This window comes from Polypterus senegalus, chromosome 3, assembly GCF_016835505.1.
Source record: "Polypterus senegalus isolate Bchr_013 chromosome 3, ASM1683550v1, whole genome shotgun sequence".
NCBI lineage: Eukaryota > Metazoa > Chordata > Cladistia > Polypteriformes > Polypteridae > Polypterus > Polypterus senegalus.
Genome location: NC_053156.1, coordinates 278,390,550 through 278,410,584, shown reverse-complemented (window position 1 = coordinate 278,410,584; position 20,035 = coordinate 278,390,550). Strand labels below are relative to the sequence as shown.

General features: G+C 40.0%; 1 protein-coding gene across 3 annotated transcripts in view; it reads right to left on the bottom strand.

The window, feature by feature from the left end:
• LOC120526218 (titin-like) overlaps window positions 1-20,035 on the bottom strand; it is an 82,921-nt gene that overhangs the window by 15,375 nt on the left and 47,511 nt on the right. For 2 of the 3 annotated variants that reach the window (XM_039749262.1, XM_039749265.1), the window contains 3 exons: window positions 11,380-11,428; window positions 9,557-9,684; window positions 218-9,459 (listed from right to left, as the gene is read on the bottom strand). In XM_039749262.1, coding sequence (XP_039605196.1) covers window positions 218-9,459; window positions 9,557-9,684; window positions 11,380-11,428 — 9,419 coding nt within the window. The remainder of the gene's footprint in view (window positions 1-217; window positions 9,460-9,556; window positions 9,685-11,379; window positions 11,429-20,035) is intronic. The other variant, XM_039749263.1, reaches the window with a different exon arrangement.

Sequence of the window (20,035 nt, the reverse complement as noted above, 5' to 3'; positions counted from 1 at the left end):
ACTAAATAAAGTCCTAAATAAATAAATCCAACCTTTTGAATCCCAGGTGCCCAACTGGACACCCTTGAATGAGTGTGTTGGACTGAGACCTCTCCTTAATAAATACACCCTGATAAACACTAACTGAGTACTAACTAAGACAGGGATGCTTCACTGATCCTACCACTGCCCACATTTCTGTGACCCTGACTTCTTTCCATTTGTGGCCTTTGGTCACCTGGCTTCTGAGACAATCCACTGTTTGCCATGAGTTCTTCTACGTCATCCCTGTTAAGTTTCACTGGCTGACTCCTGTCTTCTCCCTCCCTCGGTACTTTCTGTCCTGTAGAGAGCTGTCTCTCTTCATCTTGTTGGCTTCTCTTCATCCTTTTGGTGCTCCTTTCACTTTCAGGATATTTCACTCTTCCTGGGACCTCAGCATTTGGAGAACTTGCAATAGTTTTTTTCTCATTCTGGCATACCTCTTTAAACTCTTTAGGGTCTGTGATACGCTCTGAGCTCTTTTCTTCTGTGGCCCAATGTGGCTGCCCACCCTTCTCATCTGTCAATAATACAATTTCATCTGTTCTTCTTGTGTGAAGCAACACTGCTTCCTCAACCTCTTGCCTTAAATTGAATGTGGCACCCTGTTGTTGTGGCCCCTGCTCTTCCTCACTCCTCTGTTGTTCATCTAGTTCTTTACTCTCAGACATTGCATTCTTGAGATCAGCTCTCCTGTCCCACTCTGCGGTTGCAAATGGAAGCCCATGGATATTCTTCCGTTCACTCTTTTTATATTCTCCCTTGCTGGAAGCTGATGGCTGGTCTACTATTCTGCTCTTCTCTACTTTATCCTCAACATCTTGTTTCTTTGGTTCTATCCTTTCCTCCTGAATTTTTGTATTTTTATATGTTATTATTTTGTATTTGTATATTTTCCCTCCTTCTCTCTCTCCCTGCACTGTCTCCTCCTGGCTGTTACATTTGTCTTTTTGTTTCTGAGGGTTTTCAGCTTCCAGTAACTCCTCCCAACTCCTATTCTTGATGTCTTCCCACCATTTGAAATCCTCATTTTGGGTTTTGGTCTCTTCCCACTCAAGTGTCTGGTCTCTCTCTCCAGCACTATCCTCCATTGATCTAGGGTTATGTTCTGCATCATTTTTCAAATCTTCATTAAATGGAATCCTACTATCTTCTAATGCATCATCCACCCTCATCAAGTCTTCTTTGCTTGTATCATTTATGTCCCCATACTTTAAATCACTGTTTTCCAACTGGTTTTCCATGTGTGGTACCATTTTTTCCCCAGTATTATTCTCTGTGCCTATATGCTTTAATATTTCATCTCTGGAATCCTCCCTTGACACACTGCAATATTCATCTCGATTTTTGTTTTGTACATCTCTAAACTTCACAGTTTCTTTTTGATTTTTTCCTGTCCCTTTTTCACATGCCTCCATTAATTCATGAGTGATTTCCATTTTCCACCCAAATCCCTGAACATCTCCTTCTACCATTTCATTGCTTCCCATGTGGTGCTCTCTGGTGGCAACCATTGTTTCCTGACAGTCTTCTGGTATCCCAAAACTTTTGATTGCTGTGGGTTCATTATTCTCTTTATGTACTACTTCATCTTGAGTTAATAACTGATCTTGTAGTTTTTGTGTTTCATGAAATTTTCCTTCCTCTTTCCTTACTTTGTTAAATATTTCTCCATCATGTACTTCATGTAGCACTTCATTTTCATCCTCCAGTACACTTGATTTCATTTCTCCTTCATTTCCCTGAGGTTTTACTTTTACCTGCATGTTTTCTTCATGGTCTTCTGGCTCTTTTGCATTAAAACCCGTCTTCTTGCCTTCATCATCATGAACCACTTTTTCATGCACTGACTCCTCTCTGCCTCTCTTGTGCGTCTCTCTTTTATGATCATCTGTAAGTGAAGCTTCCAACCCTATACTTCTACATAGTTTGGGTAGTTCAGATTCTTCTTGCATTTGCTCTCTTCTTGTGTACATTATGGTTTCTTTTTGTTTTTCTTTTCCTGTTTCTTCACTTTTTCCAACTTCCTTCACTTCAGCTATTACTGGTGCCATGTCTAGTTTGGTCTGTAATAATTCTTCCACCTCCTCCTCTTCTTCACATTTTACTTTACTGCCGGCTCCTGCTTGTAGAGAAGAGTCATACTTCAGTTTTTGTTCATGTTTTCTGCCTCCTTCCTTCTGATCTGATAATATTTCAATCACATACAAATCTTCTCCTAGCTTTGCTTTATTACCTTCTCCTCCTTGGAAAGAAGATTCACCATTGTTTGGTTCATTTTCTTCTCCAGTTTTTCCTTTCTGTTCAGCTTCACTCTCTACTAGTTCAATGTTCACACTGACTTGTAGTCGTTCTTCCATAGTTATGCCTTTATCTGTATTTTGATCATTACCTACTCCATTTTGGAGAAAATGTCCACTTTCCATATCTCTTTCATTGCTTTTTCTTTCTTCCTTGTGTTCCACCTCATCCTCTTTGACTTCACTTCCTGTCAGCACCGTTTTTGCTATGGCTGTTGATGTTTCATCTACATGTATTTCTTTTCCCAGCACGATTTCTTCACAATCACCTTCTTGTAAATGAGATTCATAATTCACATCTACATCTTCTTTTCTTCTCGCTTCTTCATGTTCCTCTTGATTTAACTTATTCATTTCCAGTTCTATGTCCACATTCACTTGTAATGTTTTTTCCAGAACTGTTTCTCCCTCTAAATTTTGCTCTTTGCTTTTCCCTTCATGCGGTTGTTGATTACATTTCTCTTCACTCCATTCATCCTCCCCTTTCTTTTCTTCATTTTCACATATTTCCTCTGCTACGTTCAGGTTAGCTGGTAATGTTTTGTCTGCAGAAATTTCTTTTAGTAGGCTTCTTTGCAGTGAAGATCCATGTCTTAGCTCTCTATCATCAGTTTCTTCTTCTTGTCTCTGTTTGGCCTCCTTTCCATACAAATCACACATTTCCAGTGTCATTTCCCACTTGGCTGGTAATGTTTCATTCACATGTATGTCTTCAACTTTTGCTTCACTGCTGTCTCCTTCTTGCAGAGGGCATTTGCCTATCTTTAGTTCTTTTTCCTTTTTTCTTCCTTCTGTCTGCTCCATCTGTACATGTTTCACTTCACTCATTCCAAGATCATTGTCCAGTTTAACATGTGATGGTTTTTCCCCATGTATCCCTTCATCAATATTTAGATAATTGCTTGTTTCTCCTTGGGTAGAAAATCCAAAGTTCATGTCTTGTTCCTCCATTTCTGTTCCTTCTCTATATTCTCCCCATTCTTCTTCTTCTTTATATATTACAAGTGTCTCTTTGCGTTTGGCTGGTAATGCTTCATCCACATTTATCTCTTTCCTATGCTTTGTCTCGTTAGTCTCTTCTCCTTGTATAGAGTTGTCATAGTGTAGTTTATGATCATATTTTCCTTTTGCTTCACTCTGTTCTTCCTCCTCTTTTCTTGCTTCTCCCAAAGTTACTTTCTCTGAATCTGAGGTCATTTCCAAATCTCCTTTATGAACTTGCTTCTCATTATTTGAATTTGAATCTTGATCCAGGTTTTCATTATTACTTATTCCTTTTTCACTTGCTTCTCTTCCTTCTAGCTTCTCCACTTCCACTTTTTTCACTTCATTCATTTCATGTCTAATGTCTACTTTGATGTGTAACATTTGTTCTACTTGTATGCCTTCATCAATACTTAGATCATTACTATTTTCTCCTTGGAGAGAAAGCACAGAGTTCATATCGCGTTCATCTTTTCCTCCTCCTTCTCCATGTTCCCACCTTTCTTCTCCCACTTTATTGGTGGTAAATTTGGTTAGTTCAGCTGGTAACATTTCATCCACATTTATCTCTGTACCTAGATTGATTCCATCACTCTCTCCTCCTTGCTTAGAAAACTCATACCCCATATTCTGATCATGTTTTCCTTTTGTTTCTCTCTGTTCTGCCTCTTCTTTTTTCTCTTCATTCATACCATGTCCAGTATCCAGTTTAACTTGTAACATTTTTTCGATGGGATCTCCTTCTTCTAGTTTTGGTTGTTTACCTCCTGCTCCAAGTAGAGAAGAGTCACTGTTCATTGTGTGATCATCTTCTCCTCTTCCTTCTCTTTGATCTTCCTCCTCCTTCACCTCATCTCTAAATTCACATATTCTCTGTGCCATTCCAAGTTTGTCAGGTAATGTGTCATCCACTTGTATTAGGATTGGGCTACATTTTAATGTCAAAACATCTAACTCCTTTGTCACATGTCTAGGTTCATCAGTTTCTACCAAACCAACTATCTTTGCCTGGAATTTTTCTTGTATCTTCTCTTCTTTGGGTAACATTTTATTGAAGTTTTCCTTGTTCTGCCCTCTGCCTTCAGTTTCTTCATAGTTAGCCATGCTGTTAACATCTGAATAGCCTTCCTCTTTTTCTTGAAGCTCCAAGTCAAAATTCCCAATCTGAGTTAACTGTACTTCACCTTCTGCTCTGCCTGAATTATTACCCCGATTACTGTAAATGCTACTACTGCTTTTTCCCAGTTTCTCACTTATTACACCAACTTCCTGCCCCTTTGTATCCCATGTTTGTTCCTTTATATCATTTATAGCTTCACTAACTATTGTATCTTTGTTTCTGGTTCCATCTGGTACACAAATAGTTTCTGCCAGCATTTGTGTCTCTTCTGGCATATCCCTCAATTGCATCCTTCCCAAACACACTTTATTTGAATCTGAAGTGTTTTCCAAATCATCTGTATGCCCTTCCTTCTCTGTGTTTGAACTTGGATCTTGCTTCTGGTCTTCATTGTAAATTTTCTTGCCAGATATTATTCCCTTTTCATTTTTCAAGATGCATGCTGGTAGGATATTAACTTCAGTGTTATTTTCCTCTTCCAGGAACTCACTCTTGTTCATTACTCCATTGTAACCTTTCCCAATATTTGAAACAACCCTTTCCAATTGACTGACTTCATCCTGATGGCCTTTCACTTGGGTGATGCTGTAATCCACAATACTCCCTCCTTCCTCCTCGTCAGTATATGTGGGTGTGTCAGTCAGTGCATATTCTAGTTCTGCTGTATCACCCTTGTGTTTAGTTAGTTTGATTTCAGTGCTTTGATGCAGCAATATTACAGCATCGCCTGGCTGCTTAGAAAATCCTTTTTCCATTTGTATGGATCCATTTTTCTTATTCTCAGGCCTATTTGCTTCTGCTTTCTTGTAGCCATCTTCTCTCCAGAAAGCTTCTTCACCTTGCTCATCTGCTGCTATTCTCCCTGTAATTTGATCATCTAATGTATCTTCTGTCATTCCAGGTATTTCCATGCATACAACAACTTTCTCTGCTTCTTCCTGTTGAATTTCCAATTCTTCAGCGGCTATGTCATCTCTTCCCATTGTCACTTGGAAGATTTCTTCAATTTTGTCATGACCACTTAGCACTTTTATTTCTTGTTTTGAGTAAACCTTAAATCCTTGTGTATCTTCCCACTCTGTTTGATCCCAAAGATGAGATGATGAGTCTATCCCACCTTTTCCAGGTGTGTCATAGGTCAGGATGTGTGTGTTGTATTTAACCAATTTATCTGACTCTAATTCAGCCCACTTTAAATCTATGTCAGATTCCATATTGCTTTCTTTTCTAGGCACTTCATTATCTTCAAAGTTAGTTTTGTTTGTTTCATTTGACACCAGAATCTCAGACTTTACACTGTTTAATTTATCCTCACATTCTGTAGAATTATGATCCTCATTATTGGAGATATTTGTCTGTCCAATTCTAAACATGCTGCCTTGCCATTCCCATTCTTGTTTCAAAAGTCCATTAATGTTCTCACTGGTATATTCACAAATGACAACTTGTTCGTTAGTCTCCTCATGTTCTTCGTGATTTTCACTTTTCTTAATTGTTTGAATTTCCTCCTTCCATTCTTCTTTTAGTCCATGTGTGGCTTCCTCATTAATTTCTTCACTTTCTTCTTCTCTAGTGTCTGTCTCACTGTTAATCTTCTCAGTGCTATATCCACAAATGCCATCTTGTTCATTAGACTCCTCATTTTCTTTGTGATTGTCACTTTTCTTGACTGTTTGAATTTCCTCCTTACATTCCATGTTTAATCCATGAGTTTCTTTTTCATTAATCTCTTCTTCTTTGGTGTTTATCTCAACGTGCTCATGTGTACCTTCTTCCAATTGCTCTAACAGCCTACTCTCCTCTTTCTTATTACTCTCTACCACACCATCCTTAATCCACTTTTCCTCTTCCTGATCTGTTTTGTTTATGGTGTCTATCTCTTTATCCAGATCTGCTTCCTGTTTCTCATTTTTACCTTGGCTACTCTTTATTCCATTGCTATCTTCTCCATTATTGATGTCCTCATTAGTCTCCTTCATTTTTTTATAATTATTACTATCTGAAATATTTATGATTAATTTACCGAGTTTTCTTTCTTGCTGTTCCTCATCAAGTCCCAATGCTGCCTCACTACTATTCACCCCATCCTTGATTTCTTCATCAGTCTTGCTTTCTGTTGGGCACACAGTACTGTGGTGGATTGCCTCTTCATCTAGAATTAGTATTCCTTTCCAATCATCCTGTAGGTCCATTCTCTTCTTACACATATTACCCTCTTGTAAAAGTCCATCATTCCTGTCCTCACCATTTTCCATAGCGTTTCCCTGTCCATCTCTAAATGTGTCTTCTTCCTGTTCCTCTTGGAGCTCTGTCTTATCATCTTTATTTCTTCCAAATCTAACATCATGCATTTCGGCTTTATTTTTACATTCATCATTGTCTTGGATATCTTTTACTCCATAGACATCATTAGATATCTCTTCCATTTCTTTTAAAAACCCACTGCCATCTTCCCCATGTATGGTTCTCTTATTTTGCTCATTGCCTTCTTTTAGATTATCTTTGGTAATATTTGTCTCTACATCCTTAAATGGGTCACCTTTCCATTCCTCGTCTCCTTTCTGTAAACTGTCCTCATTAGTTTCAACACCATCTTTCTGTTCTCTGTCACTGAGTATCTTCATCACACCATCTTCATTCTGTGCAATATGTGCTGTTGGTATATTCAGTTCTAATTGTCTGTTATGGCCTTGCTCTCCAGAATTATAGGTAAGATCCTGAAAAGCTTCTTGATTACTTAAATTGTTCTTTGTGTTCCACTCCTCCCAAACCAGTATGGTGCTACTTTGCAGTCCCATCAGTCCCACTTGGTCAGCCTGTTGTGTGTTGTCCATGACACTGACATCTACAGTAGAAATGCTGTTATTAAGTTTGCAGAGTTTCTTATCAAACTGTTCTTCATCGCCACCAGCATGATTTCCGTGTTCCACTACTTCTTCGCCTAAAAGCCGTATGTTTCTTCTGTTGTCAGTTTCTTCACTTTCCATGCCCTCCCCCCTTTCATTTTGATGTATCGCCCGGTCTATTTCAAGTCCTTCATCTTTGCTGTGCAGCTTTCTTTCCTCTGCCTTTAAATTCTCAGTTTCACCAACCTGGATTTCCCCTTTCTGTTCAACAGGATACATTCCCTCAACCCAGTATCTTACATTTTCTTCTTCCTGAGACTGCTCACCTCCTTGTGTACAGCTAACTTCTGCTTCGTCTTTGTGAACTGTTGTTTGTGTGACTACGATCTGCGTAACATCTTCATTCTTTCTGAATTTGCCCTCCGTCTCAAGAAGGAAAGTCACTCTTTTTTCTTGGCCCTTCCCTTGTGCTGGCTGGTCTTCATCTCTTTCCTCAACTATGTTTTCTTCTGTTTCTGTCTCCAAGAATTCATCATTTCTTTTGACTACTGTACTTTCATTTCTGAGATCCACATTTATCTGCATTACATCTCTAAGTGTAGTTTCTTCATAGCTCATTGTTGTGCTAATATATGCTGGCTTCAGCTCATCCTTATGCTCTTCTTCTCTAGTAGCGTTTATCTCCTCTTGCCTTGCCTCCTTTGTTGCTTGCAGTTCTTCTTTAAGATTGTATTTCAGTTGTTTGCCCTCTTCTAGGTGCATTTTTATCTTTTTTTCCATAACTTCACTAGATGGCACTTCTTGGTTTTCTTCAATTGATTCTTTCCTCAAGAGCTGATCTTCATTCACTACTGAATGCAGCATGTTACTTGTTTCTTCATTTTCCTCTTCACTTTGCACCTTTTGTTTAAATGGCTCTTTATCTCCTTGCATCCTATGCTCCTCCTTCAGATGGTCTGATTTAGTTTTAGAACTTGATTCTTCTGTGATTGAATCCAACAGCTGGCCGCGATCATTTGGTTCATCTATTTCGTTTGGTGACATTTCATTCTCTTTTGGCAACTCCTCAACATTCCCTTTGAACCCATCTTGCTGAGTATGGTTAACAGAACCCCTTACTAATAATCCTTCTTGTTCTGCACTAATTAACCCCTGGCCTATGTTCACTTGTTTACTGTCTGTGTATGCTGGATCATCTACTGTCTCTGTCTTGTCTCCATTCTGTGATGCCTCTTCCTGGTCTGTATTGATCACTTTCACTTCTCCTTCCTCTCTGTATATCTTTTCCTCCATTACTGTCTCAGCCTCACTCATGTGTATTATGCTCTCTCTTTTTCCACCCTGTTTATTTCCTTTGGACCACACATCCTCTTCCAGGTACTCTTGCTTTAGCACTTTGCCTTCACTATCCACACACCTGTCCTGTTTTTCTTGCATACTCCCCTGAGGACTCCCAGCTGTCCCTTTTACTATTGCTGTGGTCTGACCTTCTTCTTGTTCAGTATGTGCTTTATCCTGCTTGCTGTACTGTTTGTTGGAATTCTTTTCCTCCACTAATACTTCATCTACTTTCTGTGCCCAATGTATACCGTCCCCTTGTTCTGTTAGCTCTGCCTCCATTTCACTCGTTTGATGTTTGTCCTCCCTCCCATTAGTTTCCTCTCGATCTTGCTCTAATTCCTCTTCCCTAATGTCACTGTTGTCTTCCAGTTTCTCCTCAACATCCCATCTCTGCTCTTTTCTATCATTATTAATTTCTTTCCCTGAGTGTTCCTGTTCCCACCCTTGTTTGTTTTCTTCTGTCTCTAAAAGCTCTCCAACTCCCTCTTTATCTTTCAGCCACCTGTTTCGATCATCCTCTGTCTTTCTGCCTACTCCCTTCTGACCATCCTCTGTAGGATCTCCTTCCCTAACTTGTCCTCCCTTAGCCACTGTGTCCCAGGTTTGCTGCCTTGCTCTTTCTTCCTCTTGCAGTGCTTCCCCTTCCTCAGCTTGTAGGTTCTCCACTGTTTGACCTTCATCCTCTTCCTTACTCTTCTTTCTTGTTTCCTTTTCCTTTTCTTCTCTTTTCACTGTTGAGCTGGCACTGTCTGCTATCAGGTCTGGGAGGGAGTCATCTCCTGATGAATTCAATAGCTGTGCTTGTGAGAGCCTTGTATCTTGTGTCGCTCTGCCCTGTGAAGATCTGCTGCACCAAGGAAATTAAGAGAGACAGCCTTCATGTTAGTAGAGTCTTTCACATAAAGTATTTGGGCCAGTGACAGTGAGGATTAATGGTGCAATACCCTGTTGGAGTGTTTTCATTCGTGTGCTGATTAAGTGCTGGCCCTTCGTCCTTGGACACCACTGGCACTCTTCTGGATTCTTTCTCTTCCAACAGCTCTGAAGATTTTGAGTTATCTCTCCGACATTCCTAAAATAGCAAATGCTGCTAAAGCTTCAAGAATTATGAACTGAACATGTTCTACACAATAAGTATCAAATGTATGAATTAGTCAAGCTGCATTAGAACATAAGAACGTTAGAACAATCTAGACGAAAACAAGCCATTCAGCCTATTGAAGCTCACCAGTAATATCCACAAAATTCTTCTAAAAAACATCAGGTCGAGTTTTGAGAGTCCCTAAAGTCCAACTGTCTACCACACTACATGGTAGCTTATTCCAAGTGTCTATGGTTCTTTGTGTAAAGAAAAACGTCCTAATGTTTATGTGAAATTTACCACAACAAGTTTACAACTGTGTCCCTGTGTTCTTGATTAACTTATTTTAAAATAACAGTCTCGATCCACTGTGCTAATTTCCTTCATAATTTTAAACACTTCAATTGTGTCTTCTCTTAATCTTGTTTTGCTTAAACAAAGGCTCAGCTCTTTTAATCTCTCCTTATAACTAATCCCCTGTAGCCCTGGTATCAGCCTAGTCGCTCTTCTCTGGACCTTTTCTTGTGCTGCTTTGTCCTTTTTGTAGACTGGAGACCAAAACTGCACACAGAACTCCAGATGAGGCCTCACCAGTGTGTTATAAAGCTTGAGCAGAACCTCCTTGGACTTGCACTCCACACATCAGGGCATTATACAACCTGACATTCTGTTAGCCTTCTTAATGGCTTTTGAACACTGTTAGGAAGTTGATAGCATAGACACCTCTATGACTCCTGAATCCTTTGCATAAGGCATACTTTTGATTTTCAAACCTTATATTTTTACTTCCTATGTGTAATACTTTACATCTACTTACAATCAAGATCATCTGCCACAAATCTGCCCAAGCCTGTATGTTATCCGAGTCCTTCTATAATGATTTAACAGATTCCAAATTATCTGCCAATCCACATATCTTGGTATCATCTGCAAACTTCCTATCCAAATCATTTATATATATTAAAAATCACAGCGGCCCCAGCTCTTAACATCAGCCAGTTCTGATAAGGTTCCCCAGACCATCACTGTCTACCTCCTGTGTCTGAGCCAATTCTGCACTCATCTACAAACATCACCCTGAACTCCCACTTCTTCCTCTCAAGTGGCACCATATCAAATGCTTTCTGAACATCCAGATAAATAATATTATATACTCCACTTTGATCATATTCTTTTGTTGCTTCCTCATAGAACTCCAGAATGTTAATAAAGCGTGACAGATACATTCTGTCAACATGGCAACATCAGGCACAAGGCAGGAACCCACCAAGAAAATGAATCCTAGTTGTCTCAATGAGCCTAACTATACAGAGATCAGTAGGCTTGACCCCCTTGTCCATCATCCCAAACTACTAAACCTCAAACACCTCAAATGCTTTCTGAACATCCAGATAAATAATATTATATACTTCACTTTGATCATATTCTTTTGTTGCTTCCTCATAGAACTCCAGCATGTTAATAAAGCACGACAGATACATTCTAATTATTTGGAATTGGCACTCTTGCTTATTTCAAAAGCCTATAATATTAATGCTCAATTTCTGCCTTAGACTCAAAGATCAATAAATATAAGACATCCAAGAACTGAAGCAAGGCAGTTAGTGTCTTTTTATTGCCAAACTCTTTAAAAGTGTCAAGGAAGAAGTTTTTGTGGCTAAAGGTCTCAAGAGGAGATTGACTGACCTTCGGCTCCTGGGCCACTGCAGAGCCTCCTAGCAATGGTTGTATTGGCCTATAAAAGAGAAAGATTTGATTTAATACAAAGATTTGAAATGAAGACATTTCTCCACACAATCATAGTGTGAAATCTTTCAGGAACAATTTGTGAGATGGCTGCCTTAACATTTAAACATTGAATGTCACTCACTTTCAGAGTAGCCTTTGAAGACGATAAAAGCAGGACTGGGCTCTAATTCTGCTTACACATAAATCAAGAATCTGTTAGTTCCTTGATTGAGAAAAATAGCTTTTTTTCTGCAATAATTTGACATTTTTCTCACATATTAATGAAAAACATTTTGCTCATGTTTTCTCATCTAATTCATGAATCTATTTGGAGGTGTCTAGGTGATCAGAAATGATGTTGACAGCTACACCGTTTCCGGAAGAACTGGTCTAACCACATTTAAAAAAGTGAGAGTTGATATTATTGAACTAGTCTAACCACATTTTAAAAAGTGGCAGTGAATATTGGAAGTCTATATATTCTCATCCATCCATTTCCTGGAACTGATTTTTTTTATATGACATTGTCATATACAGCTTTGGAATACTGGTCAAATGGTAGATGCCCTCCATTGATGGAAATTCATTCATTGCAGATCACACCAGCACACACATGGCTGGAAGTGTTAATGGAGTTGACAGATATCAGCACTAACTACTGGGTCACATGTGAAATAGCCCTAAGTTCAATATGTTGTTCTTTTTTACTCTTATGGAGCCTTTTTTGCTTTTTCAAATGTATCAGTAATGATTAGGGCATTTCTGTTTGACATTCTAATGCAGAAAACAGTTTTAAAAAATACCCAAGTACTGCCTCTTACATAGCAAAGTATTCTTCAATCCACTGTGACCACTGGGGGTGCACAGCATCCCAAACATCCAACACAACAGACACAGGTTCATGTCCAGCACAAACACAATTATTTTTTTATTTGTGGGAAACTCTTCCTAATAGTTTCCCCATGCATAGCCACATTACAAAAGCACAATAAGCACTACAGTCAAAGCCCTCAGCCCTTTGTCTTCCTTTTCTTCCAGTCACTGCCTTCACACCTCCACTCCTTCTCACACAAGCTTTGAACTCTTCCTCCCAACTCAGGCTTCCCGAATGGAATGAGATGGCTGTTGTACTACAGTATTTCTGGTGCCGCATAAATTTGACCCGGGGTGCACTTCAGGAAAAGGCGGAAGCCCTATATAAAAGGGCTCATCAATTCCTGCAGCACCCTCTAGAGATATTCCCCTGAGCAGGGCTGAGCCGACAAAAAACAATTCCCATACAGCCCTGTTGGAATCCGAGAATCCCTTGCAACCTAGGGTGGCTGCCAAGAGACCCTTCAAAAGCCATCTCCCCCTGTCCTTAATGAGTCGTCCCAAATGTGTAAAGATGCCGGTTGACCCTCACACGTTTTAATCCAGTTCAGAGTCATGTGGGGGCTGAAGCTTAACATGGCAAGATCAAGCACAAGGCAGGAACCCACCAAGAAAATGAATCCTAGTTGTCTCAATGATCCTACCTATACAGAGATCAGTAGGCTTGACCCCCTTGTCCAACATCCCAAACTACTAAACCTCAAACACCATAATACTCCTTGAGTTTCTTCCTTTCTTTCTTGCACACTATTGACTTCTAGCACAATATCCCTCTGCTCCAAATTGTCTTCCGATTTTTAGCTTAATGAGGTACTAACAGTCAGCAGCTGTTAAATCAGATTAGGCCCAGCAACATTACGCAGCAATAAACTGAAGTCAGCTGAGGACCAGAATCTACTAAACAGCCAGGTTTCCCCATCAATGGATTTTTTCTTCCCTGATGGGATGGGCTTTTTCAGGGAATGCCAACGGCAAGATTCCTCAGGCTCAGATTGTGCAAAAGCAGTTCAGAGAGTTTAACGAATCATTTCCACAAATGAATTGGTCACCAGAGTCCAGACCTTAACCCCACTGAAGGAGTCAAAGCTGCATTTTAAAGCATGTTAAATATATCCTCTCCTTTGTATCATATTTCTCTTATCTTAATATTACTGCCATGGGTGCTACAGGGGTATACAAGGTTTGTACAGAAAATATACAGCCATGTAATATGAAAAATAAATGTACAGTGGTGTGAAAAACTATTTGCCCCCTTCCTGATTTCTTATTCTTTTGCATGTTTGTCACACAAAATGTTTCTGATCATCAAACACATTTAACCATTAGTCAAATATAACACAAGTAAACAGAAAATTCAGTTTTTAAATGATGGTTTTTATTATTTAGGGAAAAAAAAAATCCAAACCTACATGGCCCTGTGTGAAAAAGTAATTGCCCCCTTGTTAAAAAATAACCTAACTGTGGTGTATCACACCTGAGTTCAATTTCCGTAGCCACCCCAGGCCTGATTACTGCCACACCTGTTTCAATCAAGAAATCACTTAAATAGGAGCTGCCTGACACAGAGAAGTAGACCAAAAGCACCTCAAAAGCTAGACATCATGCCAAGATCCAAAGAAATTCAGGAACGAATGAGAACAGAAGTAATTGAGATCTATCAGTCTGGTAAAGGTTATAAAGCCATTTCTAAAGCTTTGGGACTCCAGCAACCACAGTGAGAGCCATTATCCACAAATGGCAAAAACATGGAACAGTGGTGAACCTTCCCAGGAGTGGCCGGCCGACCAAAATTACCCCAAGAGCGCAGAGACGACTCATCCGAGAGGTCACAAAAGACCCCAGGACAAGGTCTAAAGAACTGCAGGCCTCACTTGCCTCAATTAAGGTCAGTGTTCACGACTCCACCATAAGAAAGAGACTGGGCAAAAATGGCCTGCATGGCAGATTTCCAAGATGCAAACCACTGTTAAGCAAAAAGAACATTAGGGCTTGTCTCAATTTTGCTAAGAAACATCAATGATTGCCAAGACTTTTGGGAAAATACCTTGTGGACTGATGAGACAAAAGTTGAACTTTTTGGAAGGCAAATGTCCCGTTACATCTGGCGTAAAAGGAACACAGCATTTCAGAAAAAGAACATCATATTAACAGTAAAATATGGTGGTGGTAGTGTGATGGTCTGGGGTTGTTTTGCTGCTTCAGGACCTGGAAGGCTTGCTGTGATAGATGGAACCATGAATTCTACTGTCTACCAAAAAATCCTGAAGGAGAATGTCCGGCCATCTGTTCGTCAACTCAAGCTGAAGTGATCTTGGGTGCTGCAACAGGACAATGACCCAAAACACACCAGCAAATCCACCTCTGAATGGCTGAAGAAAAACAAAATGAAGACTTTGGAGTGGCCTAGTCAAAGTCCTGACCTGAATCCAATTGAGATGCTATGGCATGACCTTAAAAAGGCGGTTCATGCTAGAAAACCCTCAAATAAAGCTGAGTTACAACAATTCTGCAAAGATGAGTGGGCCAAAATTCCTCCAGAGCGCTGTAAAAGACTCATTGCAAGTTATCGCAAACGCTTGATTGCAGTTATTGCTGCTAAGGGTGGCCCAACCAGTTATTAGGTTCAGGGGGCAATTACTTTTTCACACAGGGCCATGTAGGTTTGGATTTTTTTTTCTCCCTAAATAATAAAAACCATCATTTAAAAACTGCATTTTGTGTTTACTTGTGTTATTTGACTAATGGTTAAATGTGTTTGATGATCAGAAACATTTTGTGTGACAAACATGCAAAAGAATAAGAAATCAGGAAGGGGGCAAATAGTTTTTCACACCACTGTATTTATTAAAGAAGATACGAGAAATATTGTAGGTATATTGTACTTCAAAGTAGGCACCTTGGGCCCTCACACAGTCGTTTCTTTCACTGTTCAAAAGACTCATCAGCTGCCTTGTCGTATTTTCCTGAATCTCATCTACAGTTTGAAATCTCTTCCCTTTCAAAGATGATTTTAGTTTTGGGAAAATCCGGACGTCACAGGGCACCAAATCTGGGGCTGTAGGGGGACCGAGTCACCTGGGTGATTTAGTTTGTCCCCAAAAGCCTTCTGAGTAATCCAAATAGTTTCCGTGGATGAATGTTCAAGCTTAATGCAAAATGTGATGCAGATTTGTTGCTGTACTCACTCGGTCATTTAGAATGTGACGGCCGCACAGCATGCATGCTCACTCAATGGCGTCTAGTGCCCTCACTGACTAGTCCAGTGAAGTCATCATTGTTCATGCATGCACATTCCAGTCCACTCCCCTTGGCTGCCAGGTCGCTTTGATGCCGTGCAAACTGTTCTCATTATATTTTTCTGGACAGACCTTGTCTATATTTTCAAAGTATGAACTGTAATTAGAAAAAGAACATATCCCCAAGGAGCATGTGCCCCCTATCGGATAAGCGGAGTGGTGGCTCTGAGGCTAAGGATCTGCACTGGCAATCGGAAGGTTGCCGCTTCAAATCCCATAAATGCCAATAAGGACTCTGCTCTGTTGGGCCCTTGAGCAAGGCCCTTAACCTGCAATTGCTGAGTGCTTTGAGTAGTGAGAAAAGCGCTATATCAATGCAAAGAATAATTATTATTAAGACGCACTTGTATTGCTCAGTATGAAACAGGCAAAATATCTGCCAACATGTTTGTGTCTTGTGAGTGAGATCAGATCTCTCTTTGACCAATGACACACTCATCACCGAGGGTAAAAGCCTTACAGTTTAAAAAAGTTTCGGTTGTTCCCCCACCCAAAGCACTGCTGAGATAAGAACAGAAATATTGAGGAAGGAGCAATATAAAAAGTGTCAAGCTATTGCACATTTTCTGCCGTTGTTACATTACATAAACTTCCCCCTACATAAAGCTGGGATTTTTAGCTGTAAAATATTGCACAATAAATGCAAAGTTACTATTTCTGTAGATAACAATAGTAATATGATAACGATCAATAGGTTTCTACGATTTCACAATCCTAATGACTGTGTAAAATTCAATTTGGATTGAGCAATTCATTTTTGAGTTATCGTGTCAACAGACTGGCATCCTGGCACACAGAGAAGCACATAGACATCGCCCTGCTCAGGGAAATCTGGAAGTTGTAATTTTGGTCTTGTACAATATATGGAGTGTATTGTGACAGATTTTGGATGTCCCAGACCATGACAGTAGTTCTGGGTCACCTCTTGTATGTGTGTGATTGTGTGTGTGTGTTTGTGTGCATATGTATACTGTACACACATGTGGTGGTGGAGTGATATTTTTTATATAAGTTGATAAATATTGTGCATGTCTTTATTTGTAAGTCAGACAAAGCAAATGTAATATTAGTGTTTCAGGAGCAATGTTTGATTTCATTGATGACAACAACAATGCTTTTTTTTTACCGAACCAAATCCTGTCAGTGTTTTAGGACTGACTTAGGATGAGGAATTTATGATGAGGGGCACAGAGCATCAGACCAGCTTGGCAAGGGTGACTGTGTTTGAACTTAGAGCCTATGAGACACCCCCTGCAGAAAGGCCATAAAACTACCTACAGTAGCTGGCAAGCTTCAGCTAAACAAATGGTTTCCATTACTTGAGAGACGGTGAGAAAAAGCCATGTGTGCACCCACTGTTCTGAAGCTTGGCTGATTGCGATTGGATTTGAATCAGAGGCCATTCTGTGCCATGTTGCCTTACTGGCCTAAAAATTTGCATAGGAATGTATAAAGTTGGTCGCTTTACCCCTCGCTCTCTCTCTCTCTCATCAAGGCCATGAAGAGAACACAATGAGGATCATAACTCAGCAGCCATACTGAGATGGGCCTGCGGCCTGTTCTGAAGAAAGCTGACTAGAAATGATGACATAACTTGAGACATTTGAGTAACTACAAGTCTGTGTGCAGCCCGATACTGCACATCAGCATTTATCAGGTTGTATGGTTGCCAATATTCATGTGTACTTTGCTTTGTTATTATTAATATTTTATGAATATTGTCAATAATGTATTACAAAATTTTGTAACTTAACTCCTGCTTGTCTTTTGCTCTGTGTAATTTCTTGAGGTTATAGACATAGAAGGGAAGGTATGGAGAAGTTATGAAGTACACAATACAGTTGGACGTCTATGGGATTTAAGGCAATCTGATAATGTCTACACAATAAAGAATATAAAAAGGGAAAGTAGAGTCAAACAGGACACTACCAAGGCAAAACAACACACATCAACTGAAAACTCCAAGTTTTGATCTTACCAAAATATTGTTATACTTTACATTAAGCCCGTTACAATAAGGGGCACTAGAACAGTAGTGCATAAGCATTAGTAGGAACAGTCTATATTAAATGGCAAGGGACCTTGCATGTGGCTGTAATATGCGTCACTATATTGTGTGCCTTTAATTTTCTCTCTCAGTAATACTGGTTTGTATTTCCGTAAAATGCCTGTAATTTTGTCTGACAGTAATACAGTGGAACCTCAGTTCACGACCATAATTCGTTCCAAAACTCTGGTTGTAACCCGATTTGGTCGTGAACCGAAGTAATTTCCCTCCATAGGATTGTATGTAAATACTGTACAATTAATACAGTGGCAGCTCATAGTATGAGATAATATCTGTCAAATCCGTTCCAGACCGTATGAACTGTATGTAAATATATATATATTTTAAGTTTTTAAGCACAAATATAGTTAATTATACCATTGAATGCACAATGTAATAGTAAACTAAATGTAAAAACATTGAATAACACTAAGAAAACCTTAAACAACAGAGAAAACTAACACTGCAAGAGTTCACGCTATAGCCTCATGACCCGCTCGCTGTTTTAAGCACAGGGAAAAAAATGAACATTTGAAAAATCCGTAATTTAATAAACAACCAAGAAAAGTAACATTGCAACAATGCATGCGCGCGCCTGTGTGTGTGTCTCTCTCTCTCTGTGTGTGTGTCTCTCTCTCACTGAGCCTGTGTGTGTGTGTGTCTCTCTCTCTCACGTGAGCCTGTATGTGTGTGTGTCTGTCTCTCTGCGTGTGTGTGTGTGTGTGTGTCTCTCTCTCTCTGTGTGTGTGTCTCTCTCTCACTGAGCCTGTGTGTGTGTGTGTCTGTCTCTCTGCGTGTGTGTGTGTGTGGCTGTCTCGTGTGTGTGTGTGTGTGTGTGTGTGTCTGTCTCTCTGTGTATGTGTGTGTGTGTGTGTCTGTCTCTCTGCGTGTGTGTGTGTGTGGCTGTCTCGTGTGTATGTGTGTGTGTGTCTGTCTCTCTGTGTATGTGTGTGTGTGTTTGTGTGTGTGTGTGCATGTGCGTGTGTGGCTGTCTCGTGTGTGTGTGTGTTTGTCTCTCTCTGTGTGTGTGTGTGTGTCTCTCTCTCACGTGGGCCTGTGTGTGTGTGTGTGTGTGTGGCTGTCTCGCACGCGCCTGTGTGTGAGTCTGTCTCTTTCTGCAAAGGGAATGCACAGGAAGAGACTGAACACGTGTCATGTGGCCCCGCGCATGCGCACTTCACCAGAAGACACACACACGGACACCTGGACGCACACAGGGGTTTTATTAAAGAGGATTAACTACATATACATGCAAACATACACACTGTGCCTATAAAAAGTATTCACCCCTTGGAAGTTTTCAGATTTTTCTCACTATATAACATTGAATCCCAGTGGATTTAAGTTGGCTTTTTTGAGACTGGTCAGCAGGAAAATGACTCTTTAATGTCACAATGACCACATATCTCTACAAAGTGGTCTAAATTAATTACAAATACAGATTACAAAGTAACTGATCACGTAAGTATAAACCCTCTTTACTTGGGCACCTGTAAATCACCGTTGGTGTATCCAGTTGGTTTAAGAAGTCACATAAGTACCCTATGGACATTACCTGACTGGGGTTTCATTTGATTGGAGTATAAATGCCATTGCATGTGGAAGGGCTAGCATGTGCTGAGTCAATATATGGTCTAACCTGCACAATGAAGATTAAAGAACACTCCAAGCAACTCTGTGAAAAACAAAAGTCAGTGAATGGAGACAAACAAAGAGCCAAGTCACTGAACATCCCTTGGAGGCCAGTAAATTAAGCATTCAGAAATGGAAAGAGTGTAGCAGAGCTGTAAATCTGCTTAACCAGTTTCAGATTTACTAGAGAATGGCAAAGAGAAAGCCACTATGGAAAAAAAACACACACACACACACACAACACCTCGGCTAGAGTTTGCCAGAAGACCTGTGAGAGTGGAAGATGGTTCTATGGTCTGATGATTACAAAACGGAGGTTTTGGTCAACAGATTAAATGACATATTTGAACACTGCACACTATCAAAAACACAGCATCCTCACTATGAAGAATAGTGCTAGCAGCATTCGGCGCTTTGGATGTTTCTGTTCAGTGTGAAATAAATGCAGCAAAATACAAATAATTCTTGAAGGAAATCCTGATGCAGTGTGTAAGAAACCTGAACCTTGGCAGAAGATTTGTTTTCTAGCAGAGCAACAACCACAATCACAAAGCCAAAGCTACACAGGAATGGCTACAAATCAACCCTGTGAATGTCCTGGGGTAGAAGAGTCAGAGTCCAGATTTCATCCACCGATCCCAATGCAACCTGACCAAGCTTAAGCAGTTTTGCCAAGAAGAAGGCAGACAAAGGTAATGTGCGGATGTGCAAAGCTGATGGAGGGACAGAGGTGCGTGCACATAGAAAAGTGCCTCTACAAAATATT